At 34.9% G+C, this 24,471-nt stretch overlaps 2 protein-coding genes across 4 annotated transcripts in view; one reads left to right on the plus strand and one right to left on the minus strand.

Moving 5' to 3' along the window:
* Positions 1-5,351, minus strand: part of LOC141457002 (very long chain fatty acid elongase 7-like) — a 110,325-nt gene extending 104,974 nt beyond the window's left edge. The window contains exon 1 of the mRNA XM_074133464.1: positions 5,326-5,351. Within this exon, the coding sequence (XP_073989565.1) occupies positions 5,326-5,351 (26 nt within the window). The remainder of the gene's footprint in view (positions 1-5,325) is intronic.
* LOC141456998 (ATP-binding cassette sub-family G member 4) overlaps positions 1-24,471 on the plus strand; it is a 65,701-nt gene that overhangs the window by 20,031 nt on the left and 21,199 nt on the right. For all 3 annotated transcript variants that reach the window (XM_074133453.1, XM_074133451.1, XM_074133452.1), the window contains exons 2-3: positions 20,175-20,357; positions 22,632-22,749. In XM_074133453.1, coding sequence (XP_073989554.1) covers positions 20,175-20,357; positions 22,632-22,749 — 301 coding nt within the window. The remainder of the gene's footprint in view (positions 1-20,174; positions 20,358-22,631; positions 22,750-24,471) is intronic.

Consider the following 24,471-nt stretch of genomic DNA (forward strand, 5'->3'; position numbering starts at 1 on the left):
CCCCCTTTAGCAGATATAAACACGAGTATATCTGGCTATAAATAGACTGGAACAGGTTCAGTTTGAACTCAACATTTTATATATTATACAACGTTTAAAGAATTATATATTCTTCCTGCTTGTGTGTGAGGGGTGGGGGCAGATTCTTGTAGCTGAGAGGTTAGCGACATGTCAGTTGAGTAATGATTTATGTTGCTGAATATTGTAAGAGGCCAATATTGACTTGAGACGAACAATAAATAAATCGACAATAAGTATCGATATCATTTTTGAGCCAGTCAGTAAATAAAGCAGTACGTATTCCTTTAATTAGTTATTCAGGTAAAAAGTTATAATTTCGGAATTAGATAGTACTAATCGATATTATGGAAATCGAGTTTGTGAACCCAGATGATTTTTCACACCCTACTATTGTCTAGGTTCTAACTCATAAATTTTCTTCAAAATCCTAAAATTTCCTTACAATTTATTACAGGAAAAGCAACCTCTTCTTCCACCAGAACTGCCCGAAAAATGAATTTCATTGTATAACGGAAGTACAACTTCGTTGACCACTATGTGTTTTGTTATAAATTAATTTAATTTTTGAGAAAAATCTCAAAAATGAAAAAATCAGAGGAGTTAATTGTTTTTCCAGGGAGAAAATACATTTTCAATAAAATTCGAAATTTTAGAGCTGCACACGATTAATACCTTTTTAATAGAGTATTAATGGTGATAAAGGAAGATTCTATAAAACTATGGCTGATCAGTTACCTAGACAACCATGGTTTAAGGGAACTGTCACTAATAAATGGGTTGTTACAACAATAAGCAGAGCGAACCACGCGGTGTGCGGATCGTATCTACACAGGATCAACAAAAGGTCCTCTCCTCTTTGCATAGATTGCAATGAGGAGGAGGATTTCAAACATATAATAATATGTCCACGTTATGTGGTAGAAAGGAAACGAATGTTTGACGACTTATACAGGTATTTAGATGCACCATTTCGCTACGAAGACATAATATTCTTCACCAACATCTTGTGTGCTTAAGTCTATAGCAGAGCTAGCAATGAAATATGAATGTATTTACGTAAAAGTTATAGCCGATTAGAATGAATGGAAGAAAATGTTTAGAGAAGGATTACATGTTAATTTCGGTTAAGCTGTAAGGATGGCAGGAATTTGGAGTACTGATCCATCCATTAGTTGTAAGTTTATGCATATGTAAATAGCGGTATATAGTTGAATGATGAATGTGTGAAGCGAATGTATTTATAAGTAAGAATGGAGAGTGAGTGATATTCTAGTGATAAGCACCTAGACGATGCTCGCTGTATGGCGGAAGTCAATGCCAAAAAAAGAAAACAAAAAAAATTAATGGTGAGATTTCCTCTACTGTTTGTTTGGTACAGAATAACTTTAAAAGATCTTAACCGAGATACAGTTAATTTGGTCGTTCATAATGTTTTGGCGAATGGTTTTCGGTTTTGTATATGTACTCGTATTTCTGTTTTTTTGTAAGATGTCCTGTCGGCTTCCCTTCCTTTCTGTACGTAACAACATCCTTCTGCCCGATTGGTATCTCTCTGTTTAGGACCGGGTAAGAATAGTCCCAACGTATCCCCTGCCTGTCGTAAGAGGCGACTAATAGGGGACACCGTACGGAATACCATCTTCACCTGGAATGGTGTAGTAAGTCCAAGCTGACTTACAGGAGGGTGCAGAGAAACCGTAAGTCATGACTGGGCCAGGTGACCATTCTAGGCCTTAAGTAGGAGACATAGTCTCTCTATGAAATGGTACCACGGGATCTCGTGAGCCACAGCCCTCTGGAGTTCTGCTTCCAGGCTCATCAGAGCTGAGGAAAGGTTTCGTGATTGTCGAGATATTGCAATGATGATGGGTAGAGTCCCCTATGATCTATTGTGACGGAGAGGAGGATGGTTGTTTAGTCTTCGGGAAGAGTTACGCCACCTTCTCAGTCACCACAAGAACATGTCCAATTGGTAACTGCGTTGGACAAGATGGTTTTTACATTAGATGAATCTATATAATTCGTACGAGCTCGGTAAAGGAAGTGAAGATGAAATATCTACACCAAACTGCTTAATCAGCCTCTGCTGGTGGATGAATGTCCGAAACCCTGTCAAGGATACCATAAACATGCATGCTTCGACTAGATGAAATTAAAGATAATAGGCACAACTTTACTTTTACTATTCTGCAAAGTCCAAGAGAAGAAATGGAGTACGTTTTTTTCCAGGATTTAAGTATGATACTAAGTCCTATAAACTATTTAGGGCTAGCATTGAAGTTTCAAAATACCGTGTTTTGAAAGAAATGATACATAAGTTCGAAACCATTAGAATTGTTTGCAGGAAATACGAGTTCCCTCCAAAAAAAAAAATGTTGCTAATTACTGTAAGAAGATTGTCTGAGCGAAGTATTCCGGAAAATTGAAATACAAGTATTTCCGTTGCAAGCTGAAAATCGAAGATCTGTTCGATGCCATTACTTCCGCTTTAGAACGCGTAATAGAAAGCAACAAGTGAATTCAGGGTTCAAGTGGTACACAGCACATTAATTTTGACTTAATTATCTACGAGTTAAAAATAACTTAATAATGAATTGGATGGATTACTTAATCAAGCAAACTACCTAACCTTTAAAATAATAAATAATAATTAAGAAAACAGTATAATTAAAAAAAAAAACGAAAACAGACGTACAAGTCATTGTGGTCGAGATAAGAACGCAACAAGTGGTGATTGAACTTTATAATTCAACTTTTTTTAAAAATTTCTTTTAATTTAGCTTTTTCCTTGAATTTGACAGTTCATTAATAATTAATATTTTGTTTTTAGAGCAACACTTTTTAAAGGTATTTTAAGGAGAGGGGGGCCTTATCTAATTAACTGTTTTATATTATTAGGTTAATAGTTTTTGATCTGTAATAGTTTATCAAACAATTGTTCTTAATAGTTTGAAAAATTGTTCCTAACTGTAAAAAAAGAACAATAATTTATCACACAATAAGACCCCCCCCCCCAAAAAAATAGATAATTTTGTAAAGCCTAAAGTAATTTCCTGAAGTATTATTATTATCTTTCACTTTAAGAGAGTTACGGCTTCATTTAAGTTGTATACATATACAGGGTGTTCATTTAAAGACGGCTCAAATGCATTTCATGCTTAAACGCTTGATCTGAGCGAAAAATTGGTAGAGGAAAAATTTGTAGCCCGTCGTCTCTAGTTTCAGAATATGTGACTTGATTTTAGATTCCTACCCGCATACGCGGCTGACGCGCGACCAAAAGTGAGGGCTCGCAGTTGACCCCATTTTCATATACACAGTTCTAAAGAGTATAAAAAGTTATGAAAGAAACCGGAAACCGCAATTCGATATCTTCAAAATTAAAGGTGCTAGGCCATTACAAAATCTGGTATTTTTAATCATATTTCAATTTTTTTAACTTGTTATCAAAGAGAAAGAAGAGCACGCGATAGGCCATTTTTATGTATTTTTTCATCTCCTTTCTACTAGAAATATTGCCAAGGCAGTAAAGCTAGTATTTTTCTTAATATCGGGAAATAAGTCGTCTTCCGAGTTATTTTTCTAAGAAAAATCAAATGTTAAGAGCTTTAGATGTTCTTATTTCCTGTTACTAGTTAGGCAACATGGTAAGGACCAGTCTAAATATTATGTTCCGGCTTTCTGCGGTATTTTTAATTTTTTGAGATTTCCAGAGGAATTACAGGGAAAATTTGAATTTTCTTAACGAAATTCAGATTTTTCTTTTTAATTAAATAAATACTACGTACCAAAAAATGTCGTTATTACTTTTCCAACAGATCAGTCTACATAATGATACTACGGAAAGCACTATTTCTCGTGGAGCACACAAGTGAAGAGTGGTCAAAATGTCGGTAATTTGACTTCTTTAAAGAAAATCATGAAAAAATGGCCACCTATCACCAGGAAGTCGTCATAACAACTGCCTTAAAGACGAACAATAAGTACGAAGTAGCCTAACGTTTTATTTTTTTCCTATTTCTTTTTTCTATTTTTATCAATAAATACTTCAAGGCTAAGGTAAGATATTGCCTTAATTCATCACTCTATATTCACAATCAGATTGTATGTAGATTAAATGTTCGGCAATCATTTAACTATAGCAGGTTGTAAACATTGTTTTTTTAAATTCCATACTTACTGGAGCTGAATACACAATTAGAGTTTCAGTTAGTAAGAAACCGTTTTCAAGGATTTAAGTTCAATTGCGATGTTTGCTACGATTACCGGAAGTGAGAACTGAATTCCGGTACAGAATTGATTGTAAATAAATAAATTATGTTTCTGCATTTGTTGTGTATTTTGGGTTAGTTCGCTGTCTGCCATGTTCTGCTTAGCACAATTCCAGGATAGCGAACGGTTAGAGACGAGACCTGTAAAGCTAATATGTATTTGTAGTGCTGGGTTCCACGGTAGCCGAGCGGTTAAGATACTAGACCCGCAATGCTAAGAAGTATTGTTGGTTTAGTGGGTTCGATCCCCGGTCTCTAGGCCTTGGATTTTATTTAATGGTTATTTTGAGAAATTTATAGTAAAGTTCGTTTGCTAGTCGCCTCGGTCCTCGATACCTAATTTGGTAGTTGGACATAAAGCCTGCATGAAAAAATGTAGGTAATTACTTTACTTTATATTTCTAGAAAGCCTAAATAATCTGAGAGAGGGAGTATTTTACCTAGAACCATCTCAGATTCGTCACGTGCCTTTAAAAGCCCTAAAACATTGGCTTTGGAGGATAGGGAAGAACTCGACACGAGAGAGGGGTTATCTTCGATAGAGAAAGATTCTAAGAAAGATCTTTGTCCTCATTGTGAAAGGAGATATGTTTGGAATAAGAGAAAAAGCATGTTGAAAGAAAGAAAGAAGTCTGAGATAAGAGAATGTTAAACGGACATCCTGGAAGAAGCTGGAAAGGAGAGGAAGAACATGACTCAGTAGATATTTGGAGTCGGATTTCTGAAGTCTCGGAACAAGAAGTTGGAGAAGGAGTACAGAGAAAGAGAGTTTCAAGAGGCCAAGAACCTAAATGAAAACAATAATACGAAGATAAATCTTAAAATTTCAATTTGAAAATCTGTCAAGTGGGTTACCCAAGTGATTAGTTATACAGGCATACAATTTATTGTCGAGAACACTTGTGGAGAGTGATAATCGATTCTAATAATAGAATAAAATATTTTATGGTATTCAATCGAGTCTTTTTATACACGTACAAATTTAAAAAAATGATAAATTGAAATTAATTAATTAAAATTAAGCGCACAATACCTTATTATCTTCAGAATTGAACCCATCTGAAAAAAAAAGAGAAAAAACTTTCTTAAAATTTCACAACAAATATCAGTTATGAGAAATAATATTAATAATTAACATAGAAGATCTGCAACAACACTGTAGACACAAAAACAAGCATACGAGGTATGGCCATTAAATAACGAGACTATTGCTGTAAAACATTTTATTTTAAATTTATACATATTTAGTTATTATCACCTTCAATATACACCCCTCCTTTATCCCTACAACGCTCCATGTGAATTTACCATTGTTCGAAACAGTGCTGGAAGTCTTTTTCTGTCAGCTCCTGCATGACGCATGCCGCTTTTTCTTTCACAGCTTCAATGGACTGAAATCGTGATCCTTTTAATGCAGATTTGACTTTGGGGAACAGATAAAAGTCACATGGGGCCACGTCAGGCGAATAAGGCGGTTAGCCTAAAACTGGGATGTTGTACATGGCTAGAAACGTCCTCTTGACAGACAATGCAGTGGGAGCCGGCGCGTTGTCTTGATGGAGAGAACCCGTGACTTGTTCTTCCACAAATCGGGTCGTTTTTCCCCTTACTCTTTCGCGGAGATGAGCAAGCACCTCACGGTAGTAATGTTGATTAATTATAATCGATATTTTCATCCGTTTTGGACGTGGAAGGGCGAGCCCGGGCGGTCATCATCTCCGACGTCTTCTCGGCCATCTTGGAAACGCTTGAACCACTCTAAAACTCGCGCACGTGATACAACATTCATCGCCATAAACTTCTTTTAATAAAAGATAAGTTTCAGTAGCGGTTTTACCCAGTTTCTTGGGAAATTTCACGACAATTCGTTGCTCTGCTACATGTGCAGTATCCATGTTTTTGGCAAAACGAAACTAACACCTCTTACACAAACGACGGTTCCGGTCAGACAGATTTTTCTACAAACACGTGAGACGCTGCAATCGGAAGAGAAGGCTTTACGCTGCACAGCTGTTGGTCGTTAAGATTTGGCGCATGCTTAGTTCTTCTGTAGCAGTATCAGTCTCGTTATTTAATAGCCACACCTCGTACACTATTAAATCTGAAGCTTCACTTCAAACTTCGCCATTTCAATTAAATGTTCCTTTGCTTCCAAATAGATTTAATCTATTTATTTTGAGTTTTTAATTATTGTGGGGGCCATTGGACCAGTTTTTAATAACACTTTTACGGCAATCTTTAGAGCCATTTAGAAGATAAACTCTAAAACTATACGAAAAGGTTACACGCTAAAGGTTAGGGAGGTTATTGAATTAAGAATAATGGATTAATTTGAGCTTTAGTAGTCTAAAATTAAGAAACAAAATATTAATTATTAAGATATATTACTTTAGTACACATTATTTTTTTTATACGAGATAAAGACTGTTTAAAAGACTTAGTAGATCCAGACTAACACTGGAGAATAAAATATCTTTTGTTTTAACATAACAACGGTTCACTTAACCAGTTTAAGAGCGTTTGACGTGTACACACGTCAAATCAAACCTCTGTTACGGCGCGTTCGACGTGTATACTCGTGGAAAAATATAAAATTGCCATTAACTATAAAAACTCGAAATTTTAATAAAATACAATAAGAATATAATTTGGTGGGGATGTTTCCTTTATCTTACCAATAGAACTGCCAAGTATTTTATACGGAGGTGGTTGGTGAGAGCCAGTCAAATGGATAAGTGTTTGGTACATGTTTGGCCTCCGCATTATTAGATTGGGGAATTACGCACACAAATAGAAGCTCTTAAACCCTAGTGCAATGCCGTTTTTTATCTTAGATAGAGATTCAGACCTCAGTACGAGCATGATTTCATTTTGCACAGAATTCAAAAAGCTCTTTTCTTCCTTGTAAAAGCTCTTTTGCGTCCCTAGTTAACTAGAGTAATGCATACGTGAAGAAGCGATGCAAGATTTTGAATGAGCACAGAATGCTCTGGTAATCTCAAGCCCCAGAGAGATTGCAGAAAAAGTCGCTTGCAGTGACTATTATGACGTTGTAAACTTTTGGTTGTTTTGCCCTGCGTTCGACTCGTGTGTACACGTCATTGTCTGATTTTAATTCCGCACACTGTGGGACCAATATCAAACTATTGGGTTCTGCCAAGTAGTCCTGATAATCCAAACCACGCAATCCAAATTTTCCCTCACAAATGTCAGCGCTTCCTGCTTTGAATCCAAACGAACCGTTCATATGATCTCTCTCTGTATTCCTTTCCTAATCGACATAACCTCAATCTGCCAAATAAATAAAAAAGAATTAGCCCTAAATGGCAGACATCGCTTGAGGGTCTAGAGAATATTTCGCAAAGAATTTTAGTGGAGAAGCAGGCGAAGGAAAGGGGAAAAGGAATAGCAGAGAGGGAGAGAGATAATAACTAAGAGCGGAAGGTGATCGAAGTTTGTAAAACATTCCAGCTGTAAAAAAAATGTTAGAACACTTCCGATGTATATAAATATTCAATTCCAGAACGATAATATGGATTCAAACAGCCTATGTAATTTAATTTGAATTCCAAGTAAAATCTTGGCCAATACTTGGCTTGAATCTGAAATGTTATGTTACAACATAATTAGAAAGCTGGAGTCTGGACCAGTCCAGCGAGTCTTGCGCGTGCTGTTTCAAGGTCCTGTCTAATATAGGACTCACTAATTATATCTTAAAAGGAAAAAAATAAACTGCTTTATTAAAGTTCATAGTTATGTATAATATAAAAAATTGCTTCCGTATTTTACTTCCATCCGTTTTCCCGAAGAAGATCTGCTGGCAAAGGGGCGGGTGGGGTGATTAAGTTCAAGGTTACTTTAAATAGCGTTTACATGTGAAGTGTCTCCTCAAAACGATTCCTTTATATTTCACAATTCTTCTGATGTAATTCTTTTTAAAACTCTATTTTATTTCTATTTCATGTGTCCCATTACTGCTGTTTTAATTTGAAATATTTGTCGAAGGGAAAAAAGGGTCAAACAAACGGGTGAAGGGACTTAAATATAAGGGCAAGGAATGTTGTTGACCTTCGAACTCAGGAGGGCCATAAAAAAAAGTATGTTTCTGTGTCTTGGGCAAGAAGAGCTATTATTGGTCCTTAGGGATAGAAACACTACGCCCCCTAAACCCACTCTTGAATCCCATATACGAGTGGTAACCTTAAAGTGAATCAAATACACCAACAGAATGAGCCGCCTAAGAATCACGACTGTCCGAACGAATCGGAGCAACCACCTTATTAAGGGTAAACAAGCTGAGCTTGTGCACTATTAATTTCTTCAAATCAAAAACCAGGGAAGGGATTAGCTATGCGGTTAGCTTACTAGATTCCCACGCGGAGGTCCCGGGTTCGAATCCAGCTGCTGACCCTTAGACTTTCTCTTCCTAGGAGCTTCTTACAGCTCACTGTCCGGTGATGGACAGTGTTGTCTGTAACGAGAGAACACTGTTCGGAGGCCGGCAGTGCACTGAAAAAAGCTCCGGGCGCCAATAACCTTAGATGTTGACGCGCCTTAAATCATAAAAAAAAAATCATAAACCTAGCCTTTTTACAGTTTAAAACAATCTACCAATAAGTTGGCTGAGTAAATCTTCTTTTGGTTCAAAAACTCTGCAAAAAAAGGATTGCGCTACAAGTTAAGATAAGATTCTAATAGTTCGGCCCTTAAGAACTACGCCACTGCCACTCTTTTGGATCATTTGTGGCTCCTTCCACTCTAGAGCTCGCCCTCCAGACCCGTCCGTTTAATCAGACTCTTAATTCTGGAGAGCAGCTCACAGGCCTTGGTTATTCCTCCCCGAGAAGTAACATCCTTAGCCAGACAAGCCTCTCACACTGACACAACGCATGCAGTACCATTTCCTCCTCCACCTCCTGACAGAACCTACAAAGGCTATCCATCTGCCAGGCCCATGCGATGTATGTGTTTTCTGAGCCTGCAGATTGCGCTACAAAGTACGCTACAAACGAACAAAATTTGTGCCCCCATTAAGTCGAGATCTCTCCTCCTTAAACCATAATTTTGCTGTGAAGGTATCAATCACGTATCTGTGAGAGATCTGTTGAGATATTCCACCAGTATCTCTTACTGGGACAATACTGGGACGGGGACCCCGATTTAACCTTTTTTTTTTTTTTTTTAAATAAAAACATGTTTGTGACCAACTTCACGCCAACAATTGTTTCAGGATCGATAAGGGAGACTAAGCAAGGCTCCTTGATTTCAGGACCAAGCATGTCCCACCTCCTGGAAATCCCAGAAATCCCCGTATTATGTAACCAGACTAGAAGGAACATTCAACGAAGCCATTGCCCTATCCGAAGAGAGCCAAAACCCATTCTACCGGAGATATTCACGAATTCACTCATATAAAGGACTCTTTCCATTTCATTGCTGTCTGCCCCAGATTAAGAGAAATTAGATTAAAATGTATTAATCAAGAGGTACTGTCAAAAAAGGATTTAAAGAAATATTTAAATGGAGACTGTGGCTGGTTTGCTGTCGTCAATTACTGTAAGATTGACGCGATACTGCGACAAAACATGTTAAAAATTTAGAAGCTATAATTTGTGTGCGTCATTATTTGATTTAACTATTATTATTTACTTATTAGGAGTATCTTTCCTTTATTTACTCGTTTTCATAAATTGTAATGTACTCAATCATGTAAAGTAATCTATGTAATGTATGAGATGGCCGACTCCCCCGATGGTCGATGACCAGGAGGCAGTCTTTAAATAAAGACTATTATTATTATTATTCACTCTTATAAAGGGAGCGAGGATGCAAGTTAGGGAAAATCAGATAGTCAATAAGATTTCGCCCGCAAAACTGAATCTCTTGAAGATACCAAATTTGGGGATAAATTAATATTTCTTTAATCTAAATGACGGTCATTAAACTATATTTTATTAACCAATAAAAGCCTTAATTATGCTGCACATATCTTGAGATCTATTTAAGCGAAGCACAATGTACAACAATAACTGATTGTACGAGAGTTCAAACTTACAATAGATTAGACGAAACAAAAGTTTATTGTTCCTAGACATTGTTTCTATTTCACACCGTTCATCTATTCATCTATTCATCTATTCACCGTTTAAATAAAGAAAAGGCTATTATAAAGACTACATTAGAAGTACTAAAACTAAAATTTAAATAAACAATTATTTAAACGAACTATTTCGCCAATAGATTTATTGCTAATAAAATTAAAAATACTTCAGTTTTCTTTAATTTACCATTTAAAGAACTTTTTATAAAACCAAAGAAAACTATAGCGTGCAGTGGTTAAACTATAGCGTATAGTTTAAACTAAAAAAACAAACATGGACGCCGTGACATGCAAAAACCTTATTACGAGCTAATTATATGGCCTTTAGTAAGTATATATTTATAGAAAAGTGTACATACTCATCTCTAAAAGTATTATTATCTGTTTGTGTAGACACATGGAACTTATTTTTAATAGCTTAATACTTTTATATGCAAATGAAGTTCGTAAAATCCATGAAACTATATATTGGATAAAGTTTTATTCTACATATTTTTCATGTGCTTAAATTGTTAAAAAAAAAAGACGGAAATAGTGGTTTTCACCAAAATTTATTCACGGGAAAAGCGTGCTTATAGAAAGCGGACATGGGAAGCTCAAATTTTAAATTTTTTCAGTAGCTATTCCGGCGGAACTAACAGAAATCCAGTCTAAATTCTTTAAACTTGAAATAATAAATTGCTGTAATCGATATTTCTGTTTTAATCTCCTTTTTTTGAAAATGCCTTTTAACAAATTTTCTTTTTCGATTTTTTACCGGGATATATCCGTTTGGAAGGCGCCACGGTAGCCGAGCGGTTAGAGACCGAGACTTGAGAAGCTAATATGTATTGTGGTACTGGGTTCGATTCCCGGTCTTAGGGCCTTGGATTTTTATTTAATAGTTAATATAAGAAATTTACAGTAAAATATGTTTGCTAGTCGCCTCCGTCCGCGACACCTAATTTAGTAGTTGGACGTAAAGCCTGCCTAAAAAAATAGGCGATTACTTTACTTTTTTTTTTTACTTTTTTTATATCCGTTTGGACTTCCTGTTAGGTCCAAAAATGGTTTGTGTGTGTGTGTGTGTGTGTCTGAATAAAAAAAAAAAAATAATAACTAATAAACTACTGGAAATTGAAATTTGAGACTATAATCTAACGATCCAAAAATCTCTAGACCGGAAATATCAATTAATTTGAGCGGAATCTTAGGATTTTTTAGTGATTATCCCCCCCCCCCCACAGAAATGTCTCTAACGATTTTCCTTCATCTACCTTGCACGCATTCATTGTATTTCCAAGTGATCTTCAACAAATTTTTGTCGTGATACATTTTCCCCAGTGTTAATGGCACTTAAATTAGAGGTTTTCCATAAAAAAAAGGATCATTTGAGTTTAATGTACTAAATGTTATAAAAAGTTGGGCGCCACGGTAGCCGAGCGGTTATAGGCTAGACCCGCAAAGCTAAGATGTATTGTTGGTTTAGTGGGTTCGATTCCCCCGGTCTTAGGCCTTGGATTTTATTTAATGGTTAATATGAGAAATTTATAGTAAAGTATGTTAGGCGGTTATAGGCTAGACCCGCAATGCTAAGTTGTATTGTTGGTTTAGTAGTCTTGGCATTGGATTTTATTTGATGGTTAATATGAGAAATTTATAGTAAAGTATGTTAGGCGGTTATAGACTAGACCCGCAAAGCTAAGGTGTATTGTTGGTATAGTGGGTTCGATTCCCCGGCCTGTAGGCCTTGGATTTTATTTAATGGTTAATATGAGAAATTTATAGTAAAGTATGATAGGCGGTTATAGGCTAGACCCGCAATGCTAAGATGTATTGTTGGTTTAGTAGTCTAGGCATTGGATTTTATTTAATGGTTAATATGGAGAAATTTATAGTAAAGTATGTTTGGCAGCTATTAGGCTAGACCCGCAATGCTAAGATGAATTGTTGGTTTAGTGGGTTCGATTTCCCGGTCTAGAGGCCTTGGATTTTATTTAATGGTTAATAAAAGAAATTTACAGTAAAGTATGTTTGGCGGGTATAGGCTAGACCCGCAAAGCTAAGATGTATTGTTGGTTTAGTCTAGTGGGTTTGATTCCTGGTCTTAGGCCTTGGATTTTATTTAATGGTTAATAAAAGAAATTTACAGTAAAGTATGTTTGCTAGTCACCTCCGTCCACGACACCTAATTGGTACCTAGTTGGATGTTAAGACTAGCCTGAAAAAATAGGCGATTACTTTACTTTACTTTATAAAAAGTTTAGGTTAAACGTGTTGCTTAAATTCCAAAGTTTTGACGAAAATACCTGTAACGGAAATAGCATTGTACAGGATCGATTGTTTACATCTTTGGGATTTTCTTACAAAAAAAATAACTTATATTCTCTTAAAGTAGAATATGTAAATAAAACACTGGAATAAATCATAATAATACTAATTGCGGGCAAGTTATTAAAAATAACAGGTTACAATTATTAAGATTACCTTTAAACAATGAAAATTGGATTCAACCAAGGTTTATTTCATGTTCAAGGTAAAATTTAATCTTATTAAATTGGGCAAAACTTTAAAAGTGGGAACTAATCATTATCAGGATTTGATTTCCTTTTATTTTTCTCAATTTTAATTTATTTTATTCTGTTTTTAGTTCTTTCCTAACTCAAGGATGTGGGCTTACAAAAGTAAAAAAAATAAAAGAAATAAATACAAACTAAAAATAAAGCCGAATAAATCATGGCAGATGATGTATTAGACATAGTTAGAATAAGATGACAATAATTTGTATAATATGTAATAATAATAATAATATTTTTATTTGTTTCAAGAATTAACTTATACAAAGGGTTGGTGTGATTGCAATAAACATTACAGTTCATAAAAAATAGAAACATAAAAGAAACTGAACAGAAAGATCTAAGTTCTCAAACAGAATATTTAAATAATACTGAAATATCAATCCTTATCAAAAAATAATAGTTCTAGTCAAAATAAAAATAATAATAATAATAAAAATAAAAATAAAATAAATAAAATAGACTCCATAACAAATTAAAAAAAAAAAAAAATACATCTTTCTTTTACAATTCAAATTTTGAAAATGGCAAATTCAGATATTAATATGGTTCATTGATCTAACTTCCAATCCCTTTAAAATATATAAATATATGTCATTAATTTTGCTAATATCAATTTTATACAGCAAAGTCTCCATAGACACATATTCTCCCTGAGTTACAGGAGAGGGATTCATATATTTAGCCAAATATTTTTCTCTAATTTTATTAAATTTGCAACAATAAAAAAGAAAGTGGTAGATATTATCATTATGGTTTAACGAACAAAGAGAACATATTCTGTCTGGAAAAAATTTATAATTTTTAAAGTTAAGGTATAGAGAGGGATATTTTTTATTGAATAATCTTAGTTGTGCAATAATTCTTATCTTATTAACATGACATCTATTAGTTAATAAATACTCCTCTCCAAAAGTTAACGAACTGCAGAGACGGAAATGTAAATTAAACGAAGAGTTCACAACAAATTCAATATCTTTACAAATTAGAGAGTTTTTAAAAGATTCACAGAGACCATTTTTGATATTTAATACTTGCGAACTACTTTGCATGTTCAACACTTCTGCTTTACCAATAGAAATTAAATAAAATTTAAATGTGTTGTACCAATTAAATAGAAGATTAATTTTCTCTAATGCTGCCATTCTATTATAAACTATTTTAGGTAAACAATCTGAGTTCATATTTAATATTTTAATATACCAGTTTACCATTCTTTTAAATAATTTCCATCTACTATGGACTCTGCCTGTCTCCACACGAACATAGGAATCAGGAGTTGTTCGAGTTAAACCTAGGATAGATTTTAAAAATCTAATTTGGCCTCTTTCTATTAGATCGGTGTAGTTACAGGCCCACACCTCAGATACATAAAGCAGGACACTCTCTGCTAGTGAGTCAAATAAACCAACTTTAGTCGACCACTTATCAGACTTGCACTTTCTTAAAATATTTATCACAACTGAATTTGCTACATTAAATTTCTTAATAAACTCATCGCATGCAGCTCGAAATTTTAGGGAACTTGTAAACACGACACCCAAATAAGTAAATTTTTTCACAAAATTAAGTTTAGATGACTTATAACATAAATGTTTAATATCACCCATTTTTGTACCTCTCTGGAAGGGAAGAACAACAGTCTTATCAACGTTCACAGTTAAACCCCACATCTGACAATACTTTTCTAACAAATCTAATTGACACTGTGCATCATTTCTGGTACCAGACAGCATAACAATGTCATCCGCGTATAAGATCATGTTCAGACTTTTATTAGGAGCAACATCAATACCTGAAGACCCATTACTATTAAAGAAGCATACAATATCGCTAATGTAGAGGGCGAACAGTAGCGGGCTTAAAATTTCTCCCTGTAAAACTCCCTCGGTAAACGGGATCTCCGAAGAAGAGGAATTATCTTGCGAGATGACAATATTCGTGCCATTATAAATAGACATTATTATTCTCAATAACTTGCCATTAAGACCAATACCATTTAATTTACTCCACAACTGAGAGTGAGGAACCGAATCGAAAGCACGCTTTAAGTCTACAAATGTTCCAAATACACGCCTTTTCTTTAATCTTAAATTTATGCTGATGTATTAGACATAGTTAGAATAAGATGACAATAATTTGTATAATATGTAAATTATCGAAATGTACAATCGATAGTCATTGCGCAAGTATTGCATAAAAGTCATTACTCATCTATTTCTTTTTTTTTTTTTTAATTTTAATGGCAGAGGTCAATTTTAAAATAGATTTGTATTATTGTAATCGTGAAGAAATAATAACAATAAAAAGCACACGTCTTTATCTGATTACAGTTTGTCAAGGATTTCAACAAAATTTTGTGTAGATTAGATTAGATTAGATTAAATTAGGGTGGCCTCAAGGCCTGCGCCACCGCGACCCCTGTGGATCTATTGTGGCTCCCCGGCTTTAGTGCTCACCCTCCAGACCCGTCCGTTTAATCAGACTCTTAATTCTGGAGAGTGGCTCCTGGGTAAAGCTCTCAGGCCTTGGTTTTTCCTCCCCGAGAAGTAACATCCTTAGCCATACGAGCCCCTCACACTGACACAACACGTGCAGTGCCGTTTACTCCTCTTCCTGACAGAACCTACAAAGGCTATCTTCTGCCAGGCCCATGCGATGCATGTGTTTCCTGAGCCTGCAGTGGCCCAGTTAATACGCCTACAATTATCCTTATAGCCCCACGCGGCCTTGACTGATTAATTCTGCAGTCAGCTTCCGCCACATTACTTCCTATCTGTGTTTAAAAAGATAAAAAAATGTAAATGAAGTCTTCTAAGATTAATTACCGTTTTACTACAGTTGTTTATTATTTAAGGCTCGTCAATATCTGTGGTTATTCACATCCGCTCCTTACAGCCAACACTATTACCCAGACAGTGGAGCTGTAAGAAGCTCCTAGGGATTCCTCGAGCTAATCCCTTCCCTTTCTTAGTTGCGCTTGATAATTGGTTTTAAAGGATAAGAAAGATGTTCACTTTATTCCCTTAATATCTTATTAAAAGAGGGTTACTTCTAATTGGTGTTGATTTTTGCTTGGACTGGGCAAAAGTTGTTTAGGATTGGGGCTGGATAGCCCAGTTAATACGCCTACAATTATCCTTATAGCCCCACGCGGCCTTGACGGATTAATTCTGCGGTCAGTCTCGGCGAATAGCCTCTGATGAACTCCTTCGCCTGTCTCAGCCCAGTGGTGGCAAGCCACCACTCCTGAGCCCTACTCTGCACCCATACATTGATGGCCGCAGACTTGACACATTTCTAAACCCCAAAGCAGGGCTCCGGGCCAACGAAGTGTCCCGCAGAGCCTTCCCGGGCCAATAAATCTGCCACTTCGTTTCCCTTGTGTCCTGAATGACCAGTTACCCACACTAGAAATTTTGTGTAAGTCTAATTTCAAAAAATATTTAATTTTCATAAAAATTTTATAGTGGACCCTTGAAATGACACTTTCAATACACCTCCACTGAGTGTGCGCTTAAATGAATTTTCCGTTCATAATCATTTAAATAAAAGTTGTTAGATCAACATATGTGTGTTTGTAGAGTTAAGTGAAACTAGTAGATGCTATATTGGGAAATTCAGAAAAGTGAAAAATTCGAATAGTTATAGGTAACCTCATAAAGGGGAAATTACAGGTGGAATTCAGGAGCATGGCCGCCTGGAAAGCAGTGGGCAACACTGCTAGAATACAGGATACCTGCCGGCCTCCCAAGAAAAGAGTCTATCGTGCTCTTACGAGGAACTACAGGGCACGATTACCTGCAGGCACATCTCCACAAAATAGGTATTAGGGACTCGCCGAATTGTCCATTGTGCAATAACGGTTTAATGATTTTTAAGCATTTGAAAAAAGTGCCCGGCACTACAGGATATGACTACTATGAAAGATATTGGGGCTGCCAGACGAAAAATGGCTTAACTCCTTTGTCGCGGGATAGGGGGAAAAAAAAAATCGAATGACTTGGACTGGTAATAAGTGTAAAAAGAAAAGTAAAAGTAAAAAAAAACATGCTTTAAACGTCTAACTATCAATTAGGTGTCGTGAACGCAGGCGACTAGTAAACATTTTACTACCAAATTTACAACAATTAGATTGTATTTAAGGGGGATTCCGCCAAGAAAAGGGGAAAGCACGCAGGCAGTCCAAAATGCCCATTGTTCCCCGTTAACCCACTTATCGCATAAGAGTCAACAGGGCTTCGAGACCAACAAATCCAGCTAAAAATTGCTGGATAACATTATTTTTCTGTTAATATCTGTGCATTTATAATCTAACTGATCCTTTTTTTCAGGTGACACCCAAGTATTTTTTGCATTTGGTCATGCAGTCCAATGTAAGATCTGGCTGGCCTTCTTAAAAACTTAACTGTCACAAATGTTAACAGTGCTTTTACATTAGTGCTTTTTTGTTTCTTCATAAACTTGTATATAATGGACATTTCGAAGCACTTAATCTCAAGGGGTTCTAGTACAATGTAAAAAGTAAAAGTAAAGTAAAGTAATCGCCTATTTTTTCAGGCGGGGCTTAACGTCCAACAACCAATTAGGTGTCGTGGACGCAGGCGACTAACAAACATTTTACTACAAAATTTTTCTAATTAACCATTAAATAAAAACCAAGGCCAAGACTGGGATTCGAACCCACTAAACCAACAATACATCTTAGCAATGCTGGTCTAGTCTCTTAAACGCTCGGCTACCGTAGGTATTTTGAAACATGTGCCTCAATCAGCAAATTGATTGTAGGCTTAATTTTTAGTATTTCATTTATTACCGAGTCTATAGTCACACTTTTCAGTTTAATATATTTTTTTAAATAATAAATTGTATGCTTCCTTTTTTAAACTATGATGTTTTATTAAATTACAAGTTAACACCAATTTTTATCAATTACGAACTCAATAACGCAATAATTTGAATATACTGTCATTGTCAGATTAAATAATTACAGTTTAAATTCCTCTCCCATTCAGCTACTCCCTGAACGGTTTGAGGTACTATACAAGGTTTCAAGATGAAGTAATAATGAACCTTAAATTTAGGCTAAAAATAAAAAAGGCTTAACAATTGCAGATTAACAGCTTTAGATGCTACAAACTATTTAATGTATTATTTAAATCTGAATTTTTTTAGCATTATTGGCAGATTAGTGTTAATTACGACTTTCTAGTAAACAGAACTAACAAGTTATTTAAATCTCTTGTTAGGCTGTCCTTGATGACGCCATTTGCATTGTTAATGGGCTAAGGTGAACGTGTAAAAGGCCATTAACAAAGTGAAGAAGCCATGCGTTTATTTTTTTTTCATTTTCGTTTAATTGAGAAGCTCATATTTTAATCACGCTTCTAAATTTACATAAAATTTTAATGCTTCATCTATTTTTGTATTTATTTATCTATTTATTTAAATTGACTTTAGTTTTACTATTTTGTTAATAGGTAAACCAAGTGTTACTGTATGCCCAATTAGGCGCCACGGTAGCCGAGTGGTTATATGCTAGACCCGCAAAGCTAAGATGTATTGTTGGTTTAGTGGGTTCGATTCTCTTGTCTAGACTTTAGATTTTATTTAATGGTTAATATGAGAAATTTATATTAAAGTATGTTAGGCGGTTATAGGCTAGACCCGCAAAGCTAAGATGTATTGTTGGTTAAGTGGGTTCGATTCTCTTGTCTAGACTTTAGATTTTATTTAATGGTTAATATGAGAAATTTATATTAAAGTATGTTAGGCGGTTATAGGCTAGACCCGCAAAGCTAAGATTTATTGTTGGTTTAGTGGGTTCGATTCTCTTGTCTAGACTTTAGATTTTATTTAATGGTTAATATGAGAAATTTATATTAAAGTATGTTAGGCGGTTATAGGCTAGACCCGCAAAGCTAAGATGTATTGTTGGTTTAGTGGGTTCGATTCTCTTGTCTAGACTTTAGATTTTATTTAAAGGTTAATATGAGAAATTTATATTAAAGTACGTTAGGCGGTTATAGGCTAGACCCGCAAAGCTAAGATGTATTGTTGGTTTAGTCTAGTGGGTTCGATTCCCGGTCTTAGGCCTTGGATTTTATTTAATGGTTAATAAAAGGAATTTACAGTAAAGTATGTTTGCTAGTCGCCTCCGTCCACGACACCTAATTTGTGGTAGTTGGACGTTACGTCCCGCCTGAACAAATAGGCGATTACTTTACTTTACTTACTGTATGCCCAATTCTTTATTTATTTTTTTAATTGATATTTCGCAAGAAATATCCCTTTATTATAGAATTAAATACTCGGGAAAAATATAAGAAAATGTCGTGTGAGTGTGCTTACCAATTTTCAATGTTTCGAATTATTATTATTTTTTTTTATTTTTTTCATTTTAACAAAAAAATATTAACTTTGTTTGTCGCTTTGTATTAAACAATTACTGGTTAATATTAACAGTATTGATCAAATATGATGGTAAAAGTGTTACAATATTAAATATATAATTAGCACATGAAGTTATTAAAAATTTACAACTCTTGGCGGCGGATAATTTAAGTTTATGTTTCCTTTTATACAAAACATTCTTACCGTCATTTTGTTGATAACATACTCGTATTATGTTAGTTATTGATAAAAATTATTTCATAATAAATAATCCAATGAAGGCCAAAGAAATTAACTAGGTCAAAGTGTATTCGATACAGAAAACACAATTGATGCAAAAAAAATGCAGATTTAAACGTGCATAAACTTATCAGTATTGCAAAATTATCATTAAAAAACAGCAAAATATAATTGCAATTCAATAATTAAAATGTTTTTTTTTAAATAATAATATTAGTTTTATAATAATAAATATGATAAGGAGTTTTAATTGGTTAAAAAAAAGAAATAAAAAATAAAAAGTACGACATCCTTCAAGGAATTAAATTAATTTGGAACAAATACGTCATTATTTTAAAATATTTTTTCTGAATGACGTAGAAATTAGTTGTACCTATTGAAATTTCTCAAAAATAAATTGTTATTTGTGTGACTGGTGACGTAGTAAAAAAAAAATAGTTGTGATAATCGAAGTAGGTTCGATTTCCAGTCTAGGCCTTGGTTTTTCTTTAGTATGAGATCTTAATGTTTGCTAGTCGTCTCCGTCCACGACACCCTCATTGGGTGAAATCTGCCTAAATTTACAATTAAAAATAAACTTTTTTCCGCACACAGTGGACAGCACAATGGACGATAGTGGATGTACAGCGGCCACTATGGAAGTAGAATCGACTAGAATGGAGGAACTTCCAATGCAAATTAGAGAACAGATAACGTTTACCCGGTTGCCGGCCACAGAACCAGTGGAAATTCGATTTCAAGATCTCCAGTACAGAGCTTCGCTGGGATTTAGAAAAGGTAAACTGGAAAATTTATGTTATTTGCATTCTGTTTTGTTTTAACTTTGGTCGCGAACTGCAAACGTCATTTACAAAGGACATGAAATGGGTAATAAGTTTGCCACAAAATGATCCTACTGTTGGATAGACCTTCCAGTTTCAGGATGGCCATTGATGAACGCTTACTCAGTGAGAGGGAAGACTACAAGAAGTTAAGGGCAAATACAAATATGAATTTTTGTATACCCAACCGGATATAGCTCGATCTGAAACTATAAGCTAATACAATTAATACTGATGTCTACTATCTTTTGGAGAAATTTTCATTTTCATGAAAAATTAATGACGTAAATGATGTTAAGAGAAAATGGCGTTATTTTTTTTGTACAAAGCAAGAATTGAGTAAGAAGTAAAAGCAAGTTATGAGTGTTCATCTCGGATTAGCTTCCGTGCTTCAGCGAGTTAAACCATAAAATTTCAAAATTCATTGAATTAAATATTTTTTTGTGTTAATTGATGAATCTTGACCTTCATTTCATTATTAAATAATCTCTGTTTAGATTTTATGAAAACATAAATCGATATTTGATTATTTAATCGTTATCATTCATTTAATTAATGATAATAATTGATAATAGTTTTTGTAATCCCGTTAAGTTTTTCTGGTTCTACTTAGTAACAAACACTGCACAGTTTAATATAAAAAGAAGTGTGTTCCCAATATTGTTTATACAATGGGTGATCCATTTAAGACGCCCCAATCGCTAATAACTTTTTAGGAAACCGAAATTCCGAAAAAACCCACGAAGTAAACTAAATGTTTTTTTGGTCTATTTTTTTTAAACTTTTCTGCCCCCGACGCTGTATCTTCATTTTTGGCTGAGTTACGGGCAAAAACCTGATCGTAGTTTCATAAGGACCACTGGTTTTGACAATGATTATAAAAACTACGTAAAACACTGTGAAAAATGACGTTAATAAACGTTTCGATATCCCTAATATTAGTCTAGATATTTAAGATCAAAGTTACAATTTTATCTATTCGTGAACGGTTTTCGGTATTAATTTTCCACCCTGAAATACACGTTTTGGGAGGTCCTCTGACTGCAAAAAATGTTATTGGTGACGCAAAGTAAAAAAACTAATTATCATTGAAGATTTTAAAACATGTAGTACAGTGTAATGGTTGTGAGTGAATCAGGTATAAATTTTGTTTTTTATCATCAAATAAAAGCAATCATCACATCATTTTAATGCACCCCCAGTATGCAAGACTTCTTGACCTATGATTACGGTAAGAATCACCTTGTATGAAATCGATTGCAAAAATTCTGATGCCACATATGTTGGACAAACATCAGGATATCTGAACAAAAGACTATACCAACACCAACATGACTGCAAGACTATAAAAACCTAATGATACATTATCTGCTCTCATTAAACACCTGCAACACGAATTTGACAACACTTCCATACTTGCAACGAACACCAACCGGAAACAAACGGAACATATTAGAAATGATACACATTTAAAAAATAAACCAAAAATCCATCAACTTTAGGACAGACAGAGAACAACCTTTCTAATTTCTACAATAACATTCTTCAAACAGTAACTTAACAATTTCTCACGGTTTTCCCAGCCCTATTGTTTTTCACCCCTCCCTTATCTCTATATATAAACCCGCTTTTCCATGAATCCTCAACAGTTACAGATGATGATGTAGCTTAACATTAAAAACTCCATAAATTTTACAATGTAAGTCATTACAAATATTTTTTTCTGGACAATTTCAAAAAATGTATGAACATTTTTTGAAATATTTTGTATTTTACTCACTTTGTTTTCTATATTAGTGTAATATTTCTTTTGTACAGACCCTGAAGAAGGTAATATATTTACCGAAACGTTGATATGAAAAAAATGTGTTTGTGAAATTATTGACCCCAAAAATCATCAATAAAGTTGAAGGAAACAAAACCAGTTTCACTTAATTCGTAAACTGAGTAAAACCTAATTAAAACACAAAACCAAAAACATAATCTCTGTACACAAAAATGACGTAGAAATCTAAAGAGGTCTAAACATTTACTGGCAATAAAAAATAAGTCATAAAAACCATCAAAGTAATTATTGTAATAACCATAAGGGGAACGTAATGATTACTACTCATGTAACGAAGCGATTGTTTACCCTTTTTTTAATCGTCACTAATAATGTTTTTTGTAAATTTACATTGAACAATTTATTTAAAATATTCTTCTTTTTATTTTTGTTCATTTTGTTCAGGAACAAAAGAAATTTTACATAATGTCCACGGAAGATTCCTACCAGCTCAATTGATCGCGATTATGGGTCCATCAGGTGCTGGAAAATCTACATTACTTGATGTACTGTCTGGTTATAGGTAAGGAAAATTAGCTGTTTTTTAAAAATTAATCTACAGTAAATGTGAGGGAAACAACAGTTGCGAATCGGGGGTGTCTAAAAACAGAAGTGTCTAAAAACAGAAGAATTACATGATTTACTATTTCTAACATTGAGGCATTGTTCGGTGAAGCTTTTTAGACTCCCTGTCTGCTCCTAACTAAAATAGTAAATCCTTACCAGCATGGCAATGTCTTGGTGGAATTCATTGCAATCCAAATTGGATATCCAGCCCCAATCCTAAACAACTTTTGCCCAGTCCAAGCAAAAATCAACACCAATTAGAAGTAACCCTCTTTTAATAAGATATTAAGGGAATAAAGTGAACATCTTTCTTATCCTTTAAAACCAATTATCAAGCGCAACTAAGAAAGGGAAGGGATTAGCTCGAGGAATCCCTAGGAGCTTCTTACAGCTCCACTGTCTGGGTAATAGTGTTGGCTGTAAGGAGCGGATGTGAATAACCACAGATATTGACGAGCCTTAAATAATAAACAACTGTAGTAAAACGGTAATTAATCTTAGAAGACTTCATTTACATTTTTTTATCTTTTTAAACACAGATAGGAAGTAATGTGGCGGAAGCTGACTGCAGAATTAATCAGTCAAGGCCGCGTGGGGCTATAAGGATAATTGTAGGCGTATTAACTGGGCCACTGCAGGCTCAGGAAACACATGCATCGCATGGGCCTGGCAGATGATAGCCTCTATAGGTTCTGTCAGGAAGAGGAGGGAGAAACGGGTACTGCACGTGTTGTGTCAGTGTGAGGGGCGGCTTACTTCTCGGGGGATTGAAAAACCAAGCTTTACCCCAGTAGTCGCTCTCCAGAATTAAGAGTCTGATTAAACGGACGCGGGTCTGGAGGGCGAGCTCTAAAGTTGGGGAGCCCACAATAGATTCCAAAGGGGGGGTTGCAGTGGCGTAGGCCTTGAGGCTGCCCTAATTTAATCTCATCTAATGTGGCGGAAACTTGTTTTACTTTGTTTTGAAAAAACTCAAACGGAATTTTAGGTCCTCATATTTTGAGCTCAATAACTCCTCCAAGTGACGTTTACTTTCTCAATGAACTGCAGGAATTTGACCGGAAAAACAGTCATTTTCTTTTAAGAAAAAGTTTTCATCTACTTTCCCCCCTCTTTTTGGTTCTAGTTACTGAGAAGTTCAACAAAATGTCTGAAATGAGTTGTTTGTAGATTCGTTAATACTAAATAAGTTGTACTCATCAACTATCTCTGCGAGCCTATGCAGTAACTTCGTCATCCATGAAGAATTGGGTGAACCCAATTGCACTACAAGCGGTTCAATTAATTAAAATATTCGTACTCGATAGATACATAAGGGGGCCCATTATTGAGGAGAAGTGCCTTAAAGTTCTGGGTTACTCCTTACACGTCAGTGTATGTTCCTACAATATATTTGTGGTCTAGTAAGAATGTTTAAAGATGATTGATTGTGTATGACGATGATCTTAAAGTTTGAGAGTTCGCTGGTATGGGTAACCAAACCATAGCTGGGCCCTGTGTGTATTTTGAAAGTATTGTTCACGCTAGACTGGTGCCAGAACTTCTTTCAGGAAGTAGAAAACCCATGTCAAAGTTCAGTATGAAGTACTTCATGTTGTCATGACTACGCGCCTCACTTATGTTGCGCACCAAAAGTAACTCTCAACTTCTCAACTGGGAAAGTTACTTTTTTTGAATT

This window comes from Rhodnius prolixus, unplaced genomic scaffold (assembly GCF_049639745.1).
Source record: "Rhodnius prolixus isolate KJV_2025 unplaced genomic scaffold, Rpr scaffold_10, whole genome shotgun sequence".
Classification (NCBI taxonomy): domain Eukaryota; kingdom Metazoa; phylum Arthropoda; class Insecta; order Hemiptera; family Reduviidae; genus Rhodnius; species Rhodnius prolixus.